Source organism: Engystomops pustulosus, chromosome 4 (assembly GCF_040894005.1).
Source record: "Engystomops pustulosus chromosome 4, aEngPut4.maternal, whole genome shotgun sequence".
Taxonomy (NCBI): domain Eukaryota; kingdom Metazoa; phylum Chordata; class Amphibia; order Anura; family Leptodactylidae; genus Engystomops; species Engystomops pustulosus.
In genome coordinates, this window is record NC_092414.1 from 148,845,934 (window position 1) to 148,869,779 (window position 23,846).

General features: G+C 39.6%; 2 protein-coding genes across 4 annotated transcripts in view; one reads left to right on the forward strand and one right to left on the reverse strand.

Moving 5' to 3' along the window:
* The window catches only part of APBA2 (amyloid beta precursor protein binding family A member 2), a 220,182-nt gene extending 208,777 nt beyond the window's left edge, over positions 1–11,405 (forward strand). For all 3 annotated transcript variants that reach the window (XM_072148038.1, XM_072148037.1, XM_072148036.1), the window contains 2 exons: positions 8,014–8,154; positions 10,343–11,405. In XM_072148038.1, the coding sequence (XP_072004139.1) occupies positions 8,014–8,154; positions 10,343–10,414 (213 nt within the window). In that variant the 3' untranslated portion in view covers positions 10,415–11,405. The remainder of the gene's footprint in view (positions 1–8,013; positions 8,155–10,342) is intronic.
* Positions 11,406–18,536: 7,131 nt separating this feature from the next.
* ENTREP2 (endosomal transmembrane epsin interactor 2) overlaps positions 18,537–23,846 on the reverse strand; it is a 444,140-nt gene continuing 438,830 nt past the window's right edge. The window contains exons 10-11 of the mRNA XM_072148041.1: positions 22,849–23,174; positions 18,537–19,181 (exon numbers count right to left, since the gene is read on the reverse strand). Of these exons, the coding sequence (XP_072004142.1) occupies positions 18,996–19,181; positions 22,849–23,174 (512 nt within the window). The 3' untranslated portion in view covers positions 18,537–18,995. The remainder of the gene's footprint in view (positions 19,182–22,848; positions 23,175–23,846) is intronic.

Sequence of the window (23,846 nt, forward strand, 5' to 3'; positions counted from 1 at the left end):
TCAACAACGTTCGATCATATTGGCCTCCTGAGGACAAGATGGGAAATTTGCATCATTTTAGCTTCTTTCCAGTGTTTTTCTGTACTCGGGGAATCGTGGGGCCAGTAGGAAATCCTCCAAAGATAATTCTGCCCTGTCTAATCATTCTCCCTCTTCCCACATTCCCAAATAGCAAAGTAAATATCACTTTTAAGTTGCTTGGAACTGCAGGAAGATTCTTTGGGTCCTGTCTGGTGTGCTGGGGAGATGGCCCGGGTGCCCACAAAAAGGGCTCTGAGTGCCGCCTCCGGCACCCGTGCCATAGGTTCGCCACCACTGGCATAGGGGCTAGTCATACTGCAAGAGCGAGGGGAAGGATTTCTAACACCACCTTCCCTCCAAACTTCTTCACTGGTAGTAGATGTAAGTGTCTTCCTCAATTGATCTGAACCTGTTAGAGATGTAGGAGTTCAGGAACACTGAGATGAAATAAAATAGCCTGTGACTGCCCAAGTTAACACATTGCACATTGCCGATGCCCTGCCTTCACACACCCAAACAGTCTTCTCAAACAGATTGTGAAGGTCATATATACTTGATTTTAGTGATAATATAGATTTCCCATTTTGAAATTGAGTTGGGGACCTAGAGGTTGGACCTGTATCCATTAGATATTTATGGTATATCCTAAAACGTCTCCAACAAATCCACATTGTGTTAACATGTGAACCCTAAGACTGCTCCATTTTAGGCTAGGAACACATATATGGCTATTTAAAGCTACAGTGAATGGGATTGAAACGACCTCCCTCTACATGATGCTTAAAAATATCCCACTACTTAATACTGGTGTATTGAAAACACGAAACGTGTTCAGATTCCGAAAAACACTCACGGTGTGCACCACCTATTATACCATATTTCAGCAAAGAAAAAAGGGAGGGGGGAAATGTAGGAGAAGGAAAGTTGTGAGTGTGATAAAATTTCACTTTTATTAATTTATTTAAAATCTCGAGTATATTCTCACACTGTAGAATCAAGTGTTAATTAAGCAACTAGTATGGCATTATTATGCTTTGCCATACTATGTCCTTGCCACATAAGTAAGAATCTTGTACTTATAAGTTCAGGTGGGAGTCCCCTTATATTTTATTTAAACCCTCCTGTAATTATAACTGATGCCCACCAATAATTCCTTGTGGGGATCAGGGACTGTGTGGGTTAATGATGATCTATTGTTGAGATCGCAGGGAGCAAGTGTGTGTCTGTCTTTTGTACTGGTGTACAGTGTTGCCATTGCTTCCTGGCCAGTTGTCTCCTCCGTGGAATACAATCGGGGACACATATAGGCTAGGAAAGTGTTGAGCATAGACAGGAACTGATTATATCTGTGCTCTTACTGTATCTCTGGGACTGATGCTCAGTGGCTCTTTTTTCCCCTTAATTTAAATATATTTAAATCCCTTCACAAGGAGCAGAAGTCATTTGTACATAATTGTTTTTCCAAGTGAACATACCTAAATCTCTTGGAAAACTTTGCTGCTGTTTGAGTTAGTTGTGCTCCAGTGCTCTCTATTTTCAGCCTCATTAGCCCTGGAGAATCCTACATTGCAGCACAAAACACATTTTACCTTGTGCGTATAAAGACTACCGGAGTCGTTTTCGATCTTTTAGCTGAATTTATTCCTGATTCATAAAAGTAAATAATACCCTTTCTTACAGAAGAAGCTGTTTACTCATACCACAGTGCCACAGGCTGCTCTCTCTGATCCCAGGGCAGAAGGAGAGGGCTTCAGAGATATTGTGGCACAGCAGAATTTGTGTAGTTTCCATTTATAAGAAGAGATCAACATGTAATATGATAGAAAATACTAAATTCATAGACTGATTGTTTAAATTAAAGGAAATCTACATCAAAATCAATCATGGATACACCATGGATACTTACACATAGATCCATGCACTGCGACTGTTGTAATCTTCTTATATTTGTTATCCATGGCCTCTTTCCTACTAAAATCAACTTATTTCAATATCAACAAAATTATGCTGATGTTCTACCTTTGTAATCTGGCTTTACAGACTGTTACACTGTCTCAACTTCCCTCTGCTTCTTCAGCTCTCGTGCAGTGATGGTAGATTTAAGCACAGTGCATGATATACATAGCATACAACACAAGGCCTTATGGAAGTATGCAGTGTTCCTGTTTTTCCTGGAGTGTAATTTAAACATTTATCAAGGGATTGTCTCATGTGTCATTGTTATCTCTTATACACATAATAGAAATTAACATTCTCATCTTTTGTGTCAAATCACTGGGGCAACAAGAGAGGGGTGTGTTCTTGAAATGTAAACCACGTTCTTGAAATGTAAAGTAAAGCCCCTGGTTCCGAAATGTATCCTTACCTCATAAGCTGCCATTCCAGGACATTAAATGGCTGGATTTGGTCATGTGATCATAACTGTCCATGACATTCATGAATACTGGCATAAGGTCCTAGAAGGTAGATTGGGCATGGACAGTTAGGATCAGATGCCTCACCATATCTGGCCATTTTATGGACATGAATGGCAGCTGAAGAGGTAAAAGATATTACATGTGTATTGATAAATTACCTAATATCCTACAAAAAAACTTAATGTAAATTGGTCAACCCCTTTAATGAAGTGGAAGGCCAAGCCCCAAAGATGAATGGAGCAGTTGGATCCCTCTTTCCATCAATGACAAGACCTTTCCTGCCACTGGTGGGCTGCCAGAAGTTAAACCCCACTTATCAGAATCTTATCACCTATTCACATAGTTTTCTAGTAGAAATCATCATCATCACAATCATCATCAATCATTATGAAAGTTATATATTCCCTACCAGATTACTATGTTAAGAGATTTTAATCTAAGTGTTATAAGTAGATTCTAGTGAAATAAGAAGGCAGCACATATGTCAATGCAGCAATAGAATCTAAAAGTGAAAAAAAAAATAAACTGGACAATGACAAATTGAGCAAGTCTGTACATTGCTATGCTTCAGTATGCATTTTCAATTTATATTTATGAGATCTCCTCCCAGTTTTGATATTCATGTATCTTTACAACAGGATGACTTACAAGCCATTCCTCAGATCTATGTCTACCATAAGACCCCAGGTATAAGGTATAACTTATGTTGTTATATTACTATTTTGTTATTGCTATACATGTAATGTATATGTAAGTGACATTATTATTGCCACATATTACAATGCTGTAGCTATATACCATACATGACTTTTATTCTGCATTGAATACATATTGTAGTATTTACATACAACTTTAATTTTATTGCTACTTTCAGACCATATTCCCAAGAAAGTATTGAGACAATTATGTATATGGCTTGTGAAAGATAAAATTAGAGCTATAGGAGCTATAAAAATAACAAAGCTAATAATATATGTAGTGAACAGGCATTATAGCTTGTAGGCCACTTTTCTTGAGTACAAGCCCTGAAATAGTTGAAATTACTGGCTCGTGGCCAGGAAATGCAACTATGAAGAGGTGTGAAAGGGGTGGTGCCCAGTGGTGGGGTTGGCCACCATGGATATTGCTTAACCACACATGCAGACTACCTACAGCCTGTGCATGGAACTGGTACAGGCTATAGCGCAATTCTATGGCAGGAGGTAGGGGTGGGGTTTAAATTATGATCTGGTGCATAAATGCCCCCCATTTTCTGCATTCACATTTTGAAAACACAAGATTTGTAAAAAAAAAATCACTGTATTCGGTTTCATTGACATAGTAAACGAATAGCAGTATATCTGGTGAATAATTGCAAAGGATTATATTATCCCTGGAATGTGCTGAAATAAAGTCACGGTACTTGAACTGCAGGATTACATAGAATAGAAGCCTGAATACACAGACAAGGGACATTGCGATAAAAATATAGCTGCAGGCTAAATCATCACCAAGAAATAAAATTAGAAAATATATTAAGTGTTTTGTGAAGGAGGCTGCTTCAGGCAAGTATATACCTTGAGGACACCCATTTTTTTATTGTCCGTGATTGTGAGGGAATATTTATAGGATAAGGCACTAATCTGTGTTAAATTAATACACAACTAGATTAATGCATGTAGCTTATCTTTACATACAAGTCATTCCACTGGGAACTAAAGAGGAGAGGTTAACTAGCTTTAAATTGCCCACTCTATAGAGGAGCTCCTGAAGGCTCGTAAAGCCCAAGATGTACAGTTTTAGCATTATTTTATTGCCTTCGCCCCCTTGAGAGCTTTGCACACAGAGCAGTCCAGTATAGGGCCGACATTAATCAGAATAACACTGCATCTACCTACATATTTCAGCTAAATGAAACTGACCGCCAGAGGTTTCATCACTTACAGGGAAGCTGGGAAATCTTTTTTATATGCTTTTGGTTTAGAAAGATTTGTTCTGTAAAATATTGACCTGGAGTAAATCCATTATTATTCTTTATTACCAGTAACGCAGAGCTGGAGACTATACATAGGCAGCTAACAGATCGTACCTGTAGTGTTTTCAGTTTTAGGTAGTTGGTTTGTACATAATATATTTCTTTTATTTTTTGTTAATATTCTCAAACTCAAAGGGGCCCTGCAGGGCTGAGGCAAGGCCTTTTGGTGCCCTAGGCAAACTTATAAAGTTGCGCTCCGTCATGAATGCATATATAATACAAGTACTGCAATACTTAGCACAGTAACACCATAAGAAATGTAGCACAGCACCCCCTTAGTGTCGCAGAGCACCCACTATTAATGTAGCACAGCAGCCCCACTAAATGCTGCGCAGCACCCCCTCCTAAAATAGCATCTCCCCCCTCTTGATATAGCACAGCTCCCACTTAATATAGCACAGATCCTGCTCTTTATATAGCAAAGTCCCCCTCTTAAAATAACACAGCCCCCATTTAATATAGCAGAGCAACCCAATATAGCAGCCCCCTCTTAAGGTAACCCAGTCCGTCAATTAATATACTACAGCTCCCCCCATTATATGGCATAGCTCACCCATCATAATTTAATAATGCCCCCTCAAATAGCACAGTCTACATATATTAACCCCACACACCAAGGCCCTTTTTCTTTTTTTTCATTTCCTTTTTTACTCCCCACTTTTAAAAATCTATAACTTTTTTTTCCCATGTAAAAAGCTTTATAAGAGCTTGTTTTCTAAATAACAAATTGCACTCCATAGTGAGAGTATTTAATATTCCATGCCGTGTACTGGGAAGCAGGGGAAAAAAATCCAAAGGCAGTGAAAATGGTGAAAAAACGCATTTGCACCATTTTCTTGTGGGTTTGGATTTTGCGGCTTTCACTGAGAACTCCAAATGACATGTCTACTTCATTCTTTGGGTCGGTGCAATCATGATGATAACAAATTTATATAGGTTTAATAATGTTTTCATACATTTACAAAAATTAAAACCTCCAGTACAAAAAAAAAATCATTTTCCCATATTCTGGCTCTAATAACTTTTTCATACTTTGGTGTACGGAGCTGTGGGTGGTGTCATTTTTTGTGTGACTTTTGATGACGTTTTCAATACTACCGTTTTTAGCCTTTTGCTCACTTTTTATTTAATTTTTTATATTTTTCAAAAAGGCAAAAAATTGGTATTTTCAACTTTGGGCACTATTTTCAGTTACGGGTTTAAACGCCAGGATTAACAGTTGTTATATTTTGATAGATTGGACATTTTGTGAGTTCTAGGGAAAGGAGGGGATTTGAATTTTTAGGGTTTTTAATATAATTTTTTTAAACAATTTTTTTTTTACTATTTTTCAGACCTGATAGGGGGCTATAATCCCGGGTTGTATGATTGATCCTACCATATACTACCATACTACTGTATGGCAATATATGGGGATTTTCCTCAAATGGCACATTGTAAAGAATATGTTGAAACCAGACATCCTCGGGTCTTCTTAGGACACGGATGGCCTTATACTTCTGGTGGTAGGATGGTACCCTAGGTGATTGCCTACCCTCGCCTACCCGTCTTCCCATCTCTGGGGCCCTGCAATGGAATAATCTTGTGAAATACTGTAAAATAAGAAATCGTTATATATACATAAAATTGTAATATACTTACAAATGCTTGCTTCATATCTGTTATTCATTAGGCATTAATACTGTTGGAGAATCATTTTACTAGAAATTCCTTCTATGATGAACAGGTTTATGGTCTTTGGAGAATTCATCAAAATTACAAATGGAAATATGCTCCAATCCTCCAATATGCTAATTATGGTATCCCACTTTACATTGAGAGCCACATTAGCATACTGGTAGCCAAAACCAACAGAGCATATTGCTCAGAAATGGTGGCGACCAGAGAAATTTATCAAACTGTGAAAAAAGAATCTGTGCTGCCACATCTATTAAAGGATGCAAAACAATGGAACTGGTGGAGCTGGTAAATGGTTCCTTTTAAAGAGAACCTGTCATGAGGATTTACACCCATAAACCACCACCAACCTTGGTGGTGTTCACAAGTCCTTCTATATTCCAAAACTACGAAAAATAAATGTAAAAGCTGTATTAAAGTGTGTTGTATAGAGTCAGATGGGAAATAAAGACGCACACTGATGCTCCTGTCTCCTATAAAAGTATATATAAAAAAAGATTAAATTGTTTTCTTTAGCTTTGTGATGAGACTTAAAATGTTTGCTGCCTCGTTCTTACCACACCTTTTCACTGATTTTGGCAAAAGAGTCCCAGATGGTAAGTGCTGCTCTGCATTACAGGCTGCAGCAGAAAATATTTCACAAGTGTTCTTTTGAATTAGAATTACTTTCTAACCTTCAATTTTATAGTCTTTAGAGAAAAGCTTTATAAGCGCTTTAGAAATTAGCTAAAACATCAATGTTTTGACAGATTTTTCCTTAATTAAGTACCTTTTACCATTTTAATGATGTGAAGATTCAATCAGGCTCAGATTGAATGTCTGCCATTTTTGAGAAAATGTGAGGATTTCAGAAAATGTCTTTTATATTTTCTTACAGAAAGATTTTTGAGATAATTATCACTGATTATAAGCTCTTTGATCCACGGAGTCTGCATTTAAAATCCACATGTGCGAGTAGTTTGAGTACATAATCCTCAACACTTTATTTCAGATCCATTACTCATTTGGAAATGTAGAGATACTTTTTGGTATCTGTATCAGACAGTATCTGACGATGTTGCCCTTCTGTATGCTTTTTATTCTGTTGTTAGGTACTTTTTCACTTATCTTATTCTGTTGTTAGTTGTTAGGTACTTTTTCACTTATCTTGTGTCAGTTTTCTTTCTATCTTTAAAGCTTACATTATCCAGGGATTTATGTATTGCCTGTAGAAGTATTTTTGCTAAAAAATAACTTGTCAAAAAACAAATGAAAACTCATTAGTCACATTCTATGTAACGTAACTTATCTATACATTATTATAAAATATGTCCTAAAGGAAGAATGACATATTCCACTTGTATCAAGCTCTGGTATGGTTCAAACAAGTGTCTAATGATGCAAATCAATGGGAAACTATGTATACAAATACACTCAGGAGGTTGCAATCATGAGGTCGGATGATTCTACTCCAGCTGTAACCTCCGTGGCTCAGCATGGCCCACTATACGCCCTTCCACTCCCATTTGTCTGTACACCAGTACAAGCCTAGATAAAAAGATTATTTGATTTCACCAGGCCAAATGCTTTGGTCTCAAAGCATACAGAGTTTTGGCAGTGGCTTATTCCACTCTCATTTTTGAATACACATGCGAGCTTGTCAAAAAGTAGTATTCACCTATACAAGGGCGTTGAGAGAATGCTGATGGTTTAACAAGCTTCCGGCTGTTTAGGCTATATGTCCACTGGAATGTTAGAAGAGAGATTTAAACACATTCATTGTTTTTTCTCTATGGAATTAATGAATTAAGTGCAACAAAACTACGGTAAATGGTAAAGCTTTACCACAATAGTTACTTTGAATATGAGGCATTGATTTCTTTCTCCTTTGATCTGTTACTATAGATTTGCAGTCTCATGCGAGGAGGAATTGCTGAGAGAGGTGGAGTAAGGGTCGGGCATCGCATTATTGAGATCAATGGACAAAGTGTGGTGGCCACAGCTCATGAAAAGATAGTCCAAGCTCTATCTAATTCAGTAGGAGAGGTAAGAACCTTCTATTCGTGTTATTATGGTACAAGGCAGCGAGCGTGCACAACTGATCAATACTTGCTCATCATTGGCACATCTTACATACACAATTTCTATTTCCCTTTTTTTGCGGATGTGTAGTTATTGGAATGTGTAAAGATTTTATTGTTTGCCATTTTGCTGGGAGCATTCTCTGTGCAGGGAGATATAATGGATCCCATTTACACGGCAGGGTACATGCTGCTTGACTATTGTTAATGTGACTATAATATTCCCATCTTGGTTAGAGAGGTAGCAGACATAAGGATTAACTATCCGCTGCAATGAATTGAGATGTTGGGTTCTATGAATATATCCTTTCATTTGTGAACTGCTTTGGACTGATATGAAAACATTAGATATACAAGTCAGTCTCGGCTGTCCTGATATCCTGTGTTCAGCCGCATTGTGCAGCCCAGGGCTTTGAACATTTTATTTTAGATGTTTCATTGATGAGATAAATTGATATTCAAAAGCAGTAAAGAAGAAAGGATTTTAGGTTTAAAAAGAACATATAAAACCCATTTATTTCACAGCTCCATTTTTTTCTGCAGCTCTGTTATGTATGGTTCATAGTGATAAGGGAGGACAGACAAGGTTCTTATCATTTTTTAATTCATGTGTGGCCATATATATGCTATGAAATCAATAGGTGGCATGTCAGGGCCATCTGTATGATTTATAGGCAGAGGAAATGAGAAAACTACTGACTGCAAATATAACTATTAGTACTAAAAAAAACCACAGAAAAAAAGGTTATCACATAGTAATTGCATGTATTTAGATGTGTGTATTTTTCCCCCGAACACCAGAATGTCATAAAACCTCCCACCTTGACAAGCCCAATCTTAATGTTGGAAAGATAGTTACAGTGGGGTCACAGTACTATACTCCCCCACACGTGCCCTCCTCCCCAGTAGGTCGTGACACTAGCTCCAGTGCTCTTCCCATTCTTCCAACAGTCTAGTCAGTTCCAACCCCTTCCCATCTGTCCAGCATGGCTGATCTTAGATTACTTTCACTGGGAATAATGGATCCAGATACTCAGAGCCCAGAACTCACAAAGAAGATTTCAAAAATTAGGCTAAAAATGTTTTGCAATCATGGACAAACCAGGTTGTTTTTGGGTGGAGATCAATCAGTATTATTTATTTATTAATTCCTTGTGTGAACATTAAGTAAGGGGTTTGCATACACTACATTAAGATGAGAACATTTGGAGGTACAAAAGATACCAAAACCACATTGAAGTAGAAAAAGCTGAAGGAGGATCCTGCCCATGAGGGCTCACTATCTATTTGGGATGGTTGACGGAGACACCAAGTGAGGGAAGAGACCAGTAAGGTTGTTGCATATTTTAGGCGATCCTAAACAGATGGGTTTTCAGTTGAGTGTTTGAAAGGTGGGGGACAGTCTGACATGTTTTGTGATAGCATTCCAGAGTATGGGGGATGTACAGCAGAAATCATGGAGATGGTTGTTAGAAGAAAGGAAGGTAAGAGGGTGAAACAGAAGGTCTTGTGAAAATTAGAGTTTACGTGTATGATGCTATTTGCTGATTAAGCTAGAGTTAAATGGATGGGATTGGCTGTTGACAGCTACATTGCAAGGTGCAATACAATCATCTGGCTAGCTTTCCCTTGAATTGTGTATCAGGCCTCTTTCAAACGAATGTATGAAAACAGCTTCCTCTACCGTTGCATTTTCATATGGATAGCATACAGCCACATTTACTACAATGGGCAATATGGTCATCCATTTTAATGGTTGTATTGTCCACTTTATCGTACCATGAGCGAGACATAACTAAATCTAGAGCATGTCTTATTTTCTCCGCTATTTATGTGCCGCACACCCCATGGAAGTCTATGGGAACATTTAAAATACATGCTGCATATGTGCTGCGTAGGATTCACACTGTATGCTGCTGTATATACGTGCAGAATCAAGGGAAACCAGATACAGTGGGAGGTGCGGTTCTCCGGTCAATAGACAGGCATCCATCTGCTATCCATCATGTGCCTGCACAAAAATACAGGACTCATATGTTCATGTGAAATGGGCCTTGATTTAATTTTATAAGAAAGGGAACACTTTCAAGGCATCGCTGGTAGCAATGTTCAGCAATATTTAGTGACTTACTACTTCTTTTTCTGTGCCACAGATCCACATGAAGACTATGCCAGCAGCGATGTTCAGGCTCCTTACTGGACAGGAGACGCCTCTCTACATCTAACAACAAGCAGCCATAAAAGAAATTGTATTTCAAGCTCAGATCAATATACATCCACATGGCCAGACAGTGGACAGATATTTTGTATTTCGAACAAAAGAACAAGACATTTCAAAGGACAGATGCGATTACTATTTTTTCCTGCTTCTTTTTTTTCTTTTGACCAAGCCATTGCCAGTACTAAGCAAGTCCGTCCCCGACGAGGACTGTTTTTAACATCATGGTCATTTCCGGACTGTTTTCTCTTCATGACTAGTAATGAGGATATTTATTTGTTATTGTACATGTAGTGTTAAGGTGTATGTGCTGTTTGTTACATTGGTAAGTGTGTTTAACCGAAGACAGAGACAAATGGACACAATACACTGTGGATTCCAATGAAGACCAATGAAATCCTTTGAGCTTTGCTCATGTAGAAATTCATTGCTTAAGAGGTCCTATTAAACAGTCTTTATAAGCCAATATAGTCTACACCATCATTTTCAGCTGTGTCTTCATGTTAATGCACCTTGTTATCCTATGTAATGTCACTAGAAATGTCTAACTTAATACATAAGATCCATTATCTACATTAGATAAAGCAAAGTCCAGTTTTGTGCCCAAGCACAGGACACACATGACGGAAAAATTGCCTCAATCCTGTAACATGCATTGTTGGATTTTTTATTTTATGGTTATAATGAAAAGTGAAGGATTGTGATCCTAACTGCAGCAATAAACCTGCATATTACTAACCACTTCTAATGTACATTGGGCCCCGTCTGTTTAGAACAGATTAAATACTTTTTATTTTTTTGTGGTTATCAAGACAGCTGCCAGTTGTTTGTGGTTACAAATCTTAGTACATTTTGTAGTTTTAATGCAATATATTTCCTGGTGCTTTAAGAGAGTCAGCCACTGTGACATTTACATTATTGGGAATCATCCATAATATTGATGTATTGTGAGCTGAAATAATAGCAAAAACTCAATTAAAACTGAATAGACTGATTTAGTTCTATATTAAAAGCCTGGTTTTTGCTGCACACTTGGCTACCAATCTGCAGCGTATGTGGTTCTTCTGATCCAGTGGTGTGTTAACAATATCAGTGGCATGGAAGGATGGCAGGCAATGCTTTGCTCTGATATTATATAGAGGAGTAACATAATCACCTCTCACATGAATAACAAGAGAACCAAAGAAACATCAGGTGCTGGAACACATTACAAGCCATTTATTGAACACCTTTTGGTTATGCCTTTATTTCCAATTAACATGTAAAAGTAACATTTACTATAGTCTCCATTGGAAAACCAGGGGAGACCATTGTTGAAGTCTCAACAAGGTCAGACCTGATCTAAAGAGCTCCGGACCTGGCAGAGATTGCTTCTGCTAGAGCCTCTTAGTCTATGCGGGACCCAAGGGGGAATATTAAAATGTCAGTCTTAATAAATCCCCCCACCTTATCTAAGAATGCTTATAGCAATTACTGAATTAATGGACAACCGGATGTTACTGAATGTGTCCCTACATACTCCAGGATTATCAGCAATGCAATCAGGAAGTGTTATCCTTTATAAAAAAAAAAAGACTGATGCCCTTAACACCCGGTAGTTGAATTGATGTGTCCTTCATTACGTTCCCTCTTGACTATACATGTCATGGTATATCTATCACAAGATGAGCTGGTGTTTTACAGAGAAACATGTATGTACATGGGGTTCCCAAGAATTCTGGAAAACCTCTGTGAAGCCAGGGCAAAAGTGGCAATAAAAAACAAAGCACATTTTCCCTGCTTCAGCTCCCAGCTCCTGCAACCAATTTGTGACATTACATGTACCATCCTAAGTCTTAGGAGGCCAAAGATTAGCCGAGTACAGGTGCTGTAGACTGGGGATCTCCGGGAAACTGGAGCTGGACAAAGATAAGTACACTTTTTATTTTGCCACCCCTGCATAGATTCCAAAGGGTTTTTCAAGACTCTTGGAAAACCCATTTAAGCATGACTGGCGTTCTGATGGATTGTCTTTACCTTTTAATTGAAAAATTTACATCACAAATAGGCAGTTGTAAATGTGTGCATCTGTATTTTAGATTTCTATCATTAACTAGAAGGGTCTAGTTGTGTCCTCTGAACCAAATAGATGTCTCAGCATCTTGTTCTCCTCTGCCGCATCTTGTTCTCCTCTCATACATACTGTAGACTGATCTGATGCGTAATAGGATTTTGGAAGGTGGGGAAGATACAATTTAGCCTAAGATGTGTGTTTATTGACATGTTTATTTATATTTGCAAGAACAGTTACAAGAATAAGAATTTTAACATCATAATAAATAGTGCAAAATGCAGAGCCTAAATAGAGCAATGGTCAACTATTGATATTGTATCTAATTTGTATGAATCAGTCCCTGGCAATAATGTGAAATCTGATTGAAATTATTTCTTAGACCTTGCAGATAAAAAATATGCAGAAAATTGCTTCAATTATTGGCATGCAACTTTTTAGGCGCAAAAATAAGCACAATAAACCTATTAGAGTTGTGATAAATCCCTCTCCTGAATATTGCTTCTGTAGACATAGTAACATAGAAATTATGTCCCAGTTTCTTCACAGCTAAGTCTAGGATATTTATATGGCCTATATGAAGTAGGGTGATGTCTTATAAAAATATTTCATAGGGGTTAAACCTTGTGTTTAGTAGACTCCATAAACACAGCTGGCATTGTTGTACGGTTTTATTGTTAAATTTTTTCATAATACTTTAAAAACTTTAAGATCCTTGTTCAGGTCTATGTTTATTTAAATCCAGAGGAGGAGAACTCCAACAGACCAAGTCAATTTTACAATATCTTAAAATGGGTAAGATATATGAAAATTACCAATCCTGGACAGCTTCTGGCTATCTAGTCCAACTTTACCTAGTATTTTTGGCTTAGTTTAAACCAGATAGATGTGCCAAAATGTTCATTTAAGGAATATTCTTTGGATGCGGCATTCATATTTTAAAGTAATTGGCTATACCCATAAAGATTGTATGGTCTGTCAATTGGCATCTAGTAGCCATTGGATGCTTATTATTTCCTGGATGAGTTGAAACTGTTGCAGCCAGATATGTAATTTTGGCAAAATCTTGTCGCCGGTCTTCTCCACTTGGCTTTATTAGCTCACTATAGTTTCTATGAGTACAAGAAAATTATAGTTGCTTTGTATAGGTTTGTAACGAGAATCATACTAACCATGAGTAGATAGATATTTCTTAAGCTCTGTATCATGTATGTATAATATATGTAAGTTTAAGTTTCTGGAATCTTGCTGTATCATGATAACTACCATATATACGTGCTTGTGTATAAGCCGAGTTTTTCAGCACAATTTTTGTTGTGAAAAAGCCCCACTTGGCTTATTCTCGGGTATATAAAAAAATAAACTTAGTATTCACCCTCCGGCGATCAGCCCTGGCATCCTTTTCTCCCCACATTTCGGGTACCAGGCAGTTCAGGCAGGGGCATGTTTATGACGTCACCAGGTGGCGCGTCATAGTGTGTGCTCGGCAGACCACATAGATATGCCTCTGCCTGCAAAGACCTGGAGAGGAGATGAGAGCAGAAGAGCAAGCCAGGGTTGAGTGCCAGAGGGTGAGTACTAAGTTTGTTTTTTTGAGTGGGCTCGACATTTCAACAGAAAAGGGACACGTGGACATTTCTACAGAGAGGGGACACGGCTGGACATTTCTACAGAGAGGGGACACGGCTGGACATTTCTACAGAGAGGGGACACGGCTGGACATTTCTACAGAGAGGGGACACGGCTGGACATTTCTACAGAGAGGGGACACGGCTGGACATTTCTACAGAGAGGGGGCACGGCTGGACATTTCTACAGAGAGGGGACATGGCTGGACATTTCTACAGAGAGGGAACATGGCTGGACATTTCTTCAGAGAGGGGGCACGACTGGACATTTCTACAGAGAGAAGACGCGGCTGGACATTTCTACAGAGAAGGGGCATGGCTGGACATTTTTACAGAGAGGGGGCACGGCTGGACATTTCTACAGAGAGGGGACACGGCTGGACATTTCTACAGAGAGGGGGCACGGCTGGACATTCCTACAGAGAGGGGACACGGCTGGACATTTCTCAGAGAGGGGGCACGGCTGGACATTTCTACAGAGTGAGGGCACGGCTGGACATTTCTACAGAGTGAGGGCACGGCTGGACATTTCTACAGAGAGGGGGCATGGCTGTACATTTCTACAGAGAGGGGACACGGCTGGACATTTCCACAGAGAGGGGACACGGCTGGACATTTCTACAGAGAGGGGACACGGCTGGACATTTCTCAGAGAGGGGGCACGGCTGGACATTTCTCAGAGAGGGGGCACGGCTGGACATTTCTCAGAGAGGGGGCACGGCTGGACACTTCTACAGAGAGGGGGCACGGCTGGACATTTCTTCAGAGAAGAAACACGGTTAGATATTTTAACAGAGAGGGGGCACGGCTGGAAATTTCTTCAGAAAGGGGGAACAGCTGGATAATTTCAATAGAGGAGGGCACGGCTGTACAGCCTTATCCAGTCTACTGTCAGAGTATAGCAATGAAGCCCTTTGATGTAATTGTATGTAATGTTTGTCATTGCTGCTTTACACTATTTGCTGGATGATGTGTTTTTGTGGCTTTAGCCATTAAATGGATTGTAAAATTGCTGCTTTGAAAGACACATTAGGTTATAGAATTATCATTTAAGATGGTTCTTACAATTGGAAATACATTCTATACTAAAATAATACTCTGTTTTGTATACAGATTAATTGACGTTTTAGTTGTATTCTATCAACTTTTATGTATGAGCTGACAAAGCGACCACCAGATTGTTGAGACGAAGGGCTGAAGTCAGGAGTTATATGTGCAGGGACATGAATTGAGGGATGCAAACTTGAGCTCAGGAGCCATAGGAAGAGGCTAGTCTTATAAATAAAACATTATAGTTGGGTGTCCCCATACAGATTTGGTTATCAGTTAACAGATATCTAGATTTGTTTAGAATTTGTAAGGTGACAAATGAGAAGGAATAATGATGCCATTTGGAACTAATCCCTATTCTTCTATCATAATGCTTGTAGTATGCCTAGTCAGGTACTTATCCCTCAGTCTGGTCTACAGATCCTTACAGCAGTGTTTGATCAATTCAAGAATAATAAAAGGAACTCCTAGAGATTCTATGAATGTAGAAGCTGAGTACAATCGGGATAGCGAGGGTGTGATTGTTTTCGTGTGTATACATGTGCTGTACTGCTCAGCCTCTGGATCTGTTGGTTCTCAAGATCTAGCAGAGAAATTTCTCCTCCTGGAGCAGCGTCTTTAAATGGATGATTCTCTTATTGGACATGATGTGATTTTTTCTTCTCAGTAAACCGCAGTGAAAGACACGGCTTGACTTACTTCCTTGTTTTGTTCAGTCAATGGCAAACCATGTCCATTGCCAGAATTAGATTGTGTGCATAGTGACATTGTATTTCATTCAAATAAATGTTGATGGGTGTTCTACATTTTGGCTTAGACCTTAAATAGTATACACTGTGATTTAAGAAGCCTTATCATGCAGTTATACAAATGGACTGTATTCCAAGGACTAACATATACGTTGCATGCAGTCGCCAATTGTAGGAGAGCATTACTGTTAATAAATTTAATACAAAAGAGGAACGATTTGTCTCTTATTTAACCCTTAAATTAGCAAGCGCTGTAGCAGCTTGCTATGTGCTGACTACGCCATGTTATCCTGAAGATACTTATTTTGCTTAATATTCAGCAATACCATCACAAAGTGATAAATGGCCTGTTATCCCAGCTGTATTGTTTGGGAAATGGCTGCAGCGTTGGACTATATAATCATGTACAATCTATGGATTCTGTAGACATGCATGAATGTATCCTTGTTGCTATGCATTCCTAAAGGGACACATCATTTTATTTTGGTCAGTCCCTTAATTTCTAAATATTTGTAGGGATTAAAAAGAATACCAAATAGGCAGCAATGTTCAGCAAGTCAGAGACCACTCAGTATGATATCACATCTGCATTTATTTCCCCCACTACCTCTTTCACTCTTCTATCACCCTTCTATCCTTCCAGTCTGGATAGATTACTGGATAAATGTGATATTATTTCATAGTACAGTGAACTCATTGTCATGTTCAAGAAACCAGTCTGAGATGATTCCAGCTTTATGACATGGCGCATTATCCTGCTGAAAGTAGCCATCAGATGTTTGGTACATTGTGGTCATGGACATGGACATGGTCAGCAACAATACTAAGGTAGGCTGTGACGTTGAAACGATGCTCAATTGGTACCAAGGGGCCCAAAGAGTGCCAAGAAAATATTCCCCACACCATGACACCACCACCACCAGCCTGAACCGTTGATACAAGGCAGGATGGATCCATGCTTTCATGTTGTTGACGCCAAATTCTGACCCCACCATCCGAATGTTGCAGCAGAAATCGAGACTCATCAGACCAGGCAACGTTTTTCCAATCTTCTACTGTCCAATTTCGATGAGCTTGTGCAAATTGTAGCCTCAGTTTCCTGTTCTTAGCTGAAAGGAGTGGCACCCGGTGTGGTCTTCTGCTGCTGTAGCCCATCTGCCTCAAAGTTTGACATACTGTGCATTCAGAGATGCTCTTCTGCCTACCTTGGTTGTAACGGGTCGAGATTTGAGTCACTGTTGCCTTTCTATCAGCTCGAACCAGTCTGCCCATTCTCCTCTGACCTCTGGCATCAACAAGGCATTTCCGCCCACAGAACTGCCGCTCACTGGATGTTTTTTCTTTTTCGGACCATTCTCTGTGAACCCTAGAGATGGTTGTGCGTGAAAATCCCAGTAGATCAGCAGTTTCTGAAATACTCAGACCAGCCCTTCTGGCATCAACAACCATGCCACGTTCTAAGGCACTCAAATCACCTTTCTTCCCCATACTGATGCTTGGTTTGAACTGCAGGAGATTGTCTTGACCATGTCTACATGCCCAAATCCACTGAGTTGCCGCCATGTGATTGGCTGATTAGAAATTAAGTGATAACGAGCAGTTGGACAGTTGTACCTAATAAAGTGGCCGGTGAGTGTATATCTTAATAAAGAACTATAGATCTCTTACAATAAAGAAGACATGTATGCATCAGACTTTTTTCCACTGTGACATGATTGTGTTACCTAGAACTTATCCACAAATATGGACGCCACATGGATGACACGCGTGTTGCATCAGTATTTTTCACGTTCTGATTTCCGAATTCTATGGGACAGTGGAGCCGCAAACATTGGCCTGAGTGTTTTCTCAGGGATACTGGACTCATACACAGGGCTGTGAAATGCTGTGCTGTATGTATGGATCCGTAGAAATACATGAAGAGGTGATCTAGACACAAGAACCACAGCTAGCACACATGATAAAGACATGTTGGTGTGCATGTGGAAGTTTTTATATATCACAGACTGGATTTCACGTATAGCACAATCATAGAAAATATCATTATTGTATCCACTTGTGATAATATATGTTCTCCTAGTGCAGTGATGGCGTACCTATGGCACGATTGCCAGTGATGGCACTCGGAGCTCTCTCTTTGGGCACTTAGGCTGTAACCCCCCGCACAGAATTCGCCAAACAAAACCAAGGAGGTCCAGGATGAGTTGCGTTATTTTAAAGTGGCTCATCCTGCCTGGGACTACACGAGGAGGAAGGAGTTGTTGATTATCACTGCAACTATTTCTCCCCTGCGATTGTTCTTCTCAAGCTACTGTATTGGTGTCCTAAGGATGTAGATACGATTGAAAGCTGTGACAGAGCTGAGAGCAATAAGTTACTGCTTAAATCGCCGTGTTGGCACTTTGTGATAAATAAGAGGCTTTTGGTGGTAGTTTGGACACTTGGTCTCTGAAAGGTTTGCTATCACTGTCCTAGTGTATTATCTTCCCAGATCTTATCCACACAGACCATACCTAGAAAACTCTTCATAGACCTCAATGACTCAATTTTATACTATTGCTGCCCAGGGTGATGAGGCTGTGGCAAAGCATTAAATACACAAAAATCAGAAGGGATTAGTTTTTAATTTTTTTTATTAAATAACTTTGTGAAAACACTTTGAGGTACATAAAGTAATACAACACTGAGGTTGTAAGATTTTTCTTCTTCTGAAGATTTTTTATGTAATGCTACCTTTCATTGATGGTACAAATCGGATATACTTTAAAATGTTACCTGCAAGTTTGCAGGGCCAGATAATGGCTCCCTTCTTTGGGAGGTGGCAACTGTAGAGAAGATGGTATACAGTTAATGAAGCTACATGGCAGCAATATCCAAATCTCTATTTTAAATGAAAAAATAGATTCAACTTCATGTGTCTGTTCCAAAAAGGCCTTTTGTTTGCGGAAATAAAGCTTGCATTGTTGGTGCAGAACATAATACATTCAGGGACTTCTATTGTCCCATGCATGACCATGTTCAGATCAGAGATGCCATGGTTGGTTGGTGTTGGTGACAGAATTGGATTTCCATGTCTTCAGTCTTTGCATGCAATCTTTTCAAAACTGGTTGTCAAAGGATGGTTTCTCTACAGACGCCAACAAGACTATGTGGTCGGTCATGGTCCATTTCTCGTGTTAGGTGTATCCTGTGTAGAAAAGTCACTGGAGAACTGAGAGCACCACAACTTCGCAGGTGAAGATCTTCTTGCAGTCGTTTTCTTGACACAACGACGCTGTGGTGGGAGCTTGTAATTACCTGTGAATAAATGAAATGGTGTTTTTTAAGTTGTTAACACTTTCTAGATGGATAGAACCAATGAGAAGACTATGATATTATAACAAATAGTTGTGGGCTCTGTAGAAAGGTATTTGCTATGACCAGTCACAATTGGGATCCAGCATAGTTCAGTAGTGCATGTAACATAACCAAGTATTACAGTCATTTGTAATATGTTATTGATGTGAATATTATATGGGTAAGTGGAATTACAAATTCAGTCATCTACTAGCAAGTTGAGTGGTCAGTGAAATTCAGAATTTACTAATAATAGTTTATTATGGTTGAAAAAGTTAGTTTAGTACAAAATTATAGAGGCACCTTTAAGGGATTAAAAAAATAAATTAACAGTCAAGTTTGTAGATTGCAGACCTAGGCATTATTGGTAGTGCTCACTGTTCCATCAGAAACCATAGGGGGATGCTCGGGGTGACAGGTCTACTGTCAAACCCTTTTGATGCCATAACAGCTACTAATATGGCATCTAAGGGTTTCACTGAATCAATTGCTGCTCCTATCCACCGCTGCATCAATATTTTAAAGAAGAGATGGCAGAAGTCCTGATAAGACAATTCTGAGGTGAGGGAATTGATGGACGATGAAAGCTTCACTGTACTCATGTGCTAGATATGTAGTAGCTGGAAGGGGTAGAAGTTTTCCATGATGTAATTATTGATTCATTATCAGAAAACTGGTGGAGAGGCTACATGATTCTCCCCCTTTCCCGCCCAGTGTCCCTGTTTGCACGACCCAGACGCCACTTTAGGCGATTCAGTGGATAGGTTGCTTGGCGGAAACTCAGGAATGTAAATGCCCGGCCCAACAGAGAACCAGTGGAGACTACAGCAAAAAACTCCATCAGTTTAGACCTGGACTACAGGTATGAACTGGCAGAGTTTTCACCCAAATTTACTAAGAGGCCAGAACCTAGTAGATATGGGCTCTGGAGCGAAAGCTGGTGAAATTTTAAGACTGGTATTTAAAACGCCAGCCTAAATCCCCCAATAGTGTCTGAGCACGTCCAGTCAAGTGGAAAGGTCTGGATGGAAACATCTGTCCTGCCAGACGCTTAACTTAAAGCTCCTGGTCCAAAATGCAAAAGCTGTACCAGGTTCCCTATTGTTAATAGGGTAATAGTATGGGAAGAGATAACTTTTGGGCCTCCTAAGGCTCCTTGGACTTTCATGCAACCGTAACCTTCATGCACCTTTTCAAGTTAAGCCCTTGCAACTGTTATAGAGGTAAATTATATATTTAGAAGTAATACTTCAAGGAACTGTTACATAAAAATTAGGGTTATACAGCTGACTACCCTGGCAAAACTATATAAAGACCTCTTGCTGCCCCTACGAGAGCAGATTGATACAAATAGGAAATAAGATTATTCAGTTCTTAGATAGAGGAGTCTGTTGTATCAAGTCATTGACTAATAAATTATGGAGCTCTGCTAAGCAAACTGAAGGGCAAATACTCATTCAGTGTTGGCTCTAAAGCACTTAATGAATAATTATAATGAGACGGAAGATATTTTTCTAGAGCTTCCATTGAATAGCATGTCATACAACTAAATTATATTGTAATACTCTGAGTGCTACCATGATTGATGACCAAGATCAGTGAAAGCTGCTGAAATCCATACAACTCTATGAGGCTGGTGCAGTAACATCTGCCTCCCAGAATGGGTTTTACTGTAAAAATGATCCTTCTGAGTGATAGAAAAGCTGAAACACATGTCTCTGTTTCACAAACCGCATACCCACTACTGCTCCTGTGCCAATGCTTCTGCATTACACGGCTTCAATGATGTTCTGAGATGTTAACATGTCACCATTGCTACCAGTGCTCTGCTCCAGCAGTCATATACTGTATCTTGTCCACAAGTCATTTGCTTAAAAGGAACCTGTCAGATAAACTAACCTGACTTACTTAACATATTTTTGAAAACTGCTATTATACAATACAACTATCCCTATATTGTTACTTCCCATGCCTGTACAGTTCCACAGTCCATGTGTAAAGCTGACTCACCATCTATGCATGTTCATGTTCTTCTAGCTCAGCTGTGCCTCCGGTCTCCGGATTGACCAGGGGAGCACTTTCTGTTTAGTTGAGTGAACTTGGCTCTGCTACATCATTTACTGCTCCATCAGGAATGAGAGAGACGCTGGCTGTGTGTGACTGACTTGCTGAAGAGAAATCTGCACCCCCATTCCCCCTCCCCCAGCAATTCTCTTCAGCAGGTCACACAACCAGTCTCTCTCTCCTTCCTGAGGGAGGGAAGAATGAACCAGAGGCAGGGCTAAGCAGGACGGACATGAATATGGTGGCTAAAAGGAAATATATTAATCAAACTCACATGGGATCATTTGCATAGATGCTGAGTTAACGTTATGAACAGACTGTAGGCAGACTTATAGGCAAAGGGAGGAACAATATCGGACATTTTTACTGCTGTATAATAGCAGTGTTCAAAGATGCTTGAATATGCTAAGTCAGTGTGAGTTACTTTAGCTGACATTTCCCTTTAAGCTCGATGAACAGAGGATTTTGAGGAGCATGAAAAGCATTGGTTCAAGGGTGCCTGAAGTTTGTAAAAGTGTGCTCATGGCTTATTATGTTATTTTATAGTACTGTAAGCTGTTTTAGGTGCCAGGAAAATGCACAGTATTTCTATACCATAACGCAGATCTATTTCTTGTTGGATCTTATATATAACCACCATTGTGAGGCCCCTTCCACACTAGCGAGTGTGATGCGATGAACTCGCATCACACTCGCAACGCAAGCTGCCGGGAACGCACGGCCCGAACGCTGCACCGCGGGAGTGAACTGACATGCTGAGTTCACTCCCGCGGTGCAGCGTTCGGGCCGTGCGTTCCCGGCAGCTTGCGTTGCGAGTGTGATGCGAGTTCATCGCATCACACTCGCTAGTGTGGAAGGGGCCTGACTCTGAAGGTATCTTCTTGACAGATTCTGTTTCACAAGGTCTTAACTAGGCAGAATTTTGAACATATGAATTATGGCGTGGCTCTGGAAACAGGGTAGCCAGTAACATATAATAGTAGTTGTATTTTCCCAGTGCTATTCTGAGATGAATAGCATTAGATTTAAAAGGGTTTCTGGGAATTCTAAAAAAACTTGTGGGAGCTTGGGCAGAGTACAGGACGTAACATCTGAAGTGACGTCTTACATCTCATGGTCCGAGTAGGCCACTGGTTGGAGAGGATCTCATGATTTCTGGCCTGGCCGGTGGAGCCAAAGACCATAGGTACTTGCACAAAGCAGGAACCAAGAGCCATAATAGGTTAAGCACACTTTCTTTTTGGCATCCCTAACCTGGCCTGCACATGATTTTTCAGATTTCCAGGAAATCCTTTAAGCTTCAACAATGATTTTCTCTTTGATAAAAATATGTACAAAATATGTTGTAGAATGCAAGCATTTACTAATATAGAGGTAACAGAGATGGATACGGGTCCTCTATATTATATAACAGTTCATTTGTTGATGTTAAGGCACTTGACCGTTCATAGTGACAACATAAGCTCTGCAACCTGTGTGCATTACAAGATTTGTAGCTGCGGGTACACCTAAGCTCTTATGTCTATGAATTCTTAGCTGCGCTCTCCTTTACCACACTGTTTACCTGATCTATAATGTTGGCACTAAAGATGGCTTCCTCCATGTGGCGCTCATCCGATTTGATGACAGACTTAATGCTATTTACAACATGTTGTACTTCTGGGGAAAGATGACAATTTGAATGTTCCAGGAATTTGGCCACTAAAATTTTTGTGTCCTTGTACGTTTTCAGGTCCACCAGTGAGTTAGGCCGTTCTTTTGAGATGTTTTTTAGGGCCTTGGGTTTGATCCGATGACTCCCTTTCTTGTTGTCTTTTTGTCGTCCTAATAGAAAATGGTTTCCGGTCTCCTGGCAGACTGAGGCGGTCATGTGCGGATACAGGCAAGGAGCTGCAAAGAGAGAAGGAAAAGGTAAATAGGCGAACAGATTGAAACATGATATGAAGACTAAATTGTCTGACTGGATAAAAAGCATAATCAAGCATCAAGATGCAAAGCATAAATAATTAATAAATCAAACTCTCCCCAGTGAGTATTTAGCAGATTAGGAATATTCAGCGCACGTTTGAGATAAATGTACTTAACTTCAGTGCACACTGTATAATCCATCTGGAAGCAAATCATAAGGCAGTGTGCCACATATGATTTCTTATTAGCTCAAAATTTACCATTTGTTTCTTAAATCTTTACATGCTCAAGTGTCAGAAAGTGTTTTCTGTTTTATAATTACAAAAGATGCAACAATATGAACTAAGATATTTACCTATATTGAACCACCATGTTTTCCCCTTATCTGGTGCATGAAGCAAAGACCTAGGCAGTGGACGTTATTGATTCCCCAAGAAGAGTTCTCACTGCTTTTGTATGGTCAATGACTACATTAGGGCAGATTTATCAAGCTGTCTGAAAGTCAGAATATTTCTATTTGCCCATGGCAACCAATCACAGCTCCCCTTTAAAATATTCATGAGCACTGGTAAAATGAAAGGGGAGCTGTAATTGGTTGCCATGGGCAAATAGAAATATTCTGACTTCCAGACAGCTTGATATATCTGCCCCATT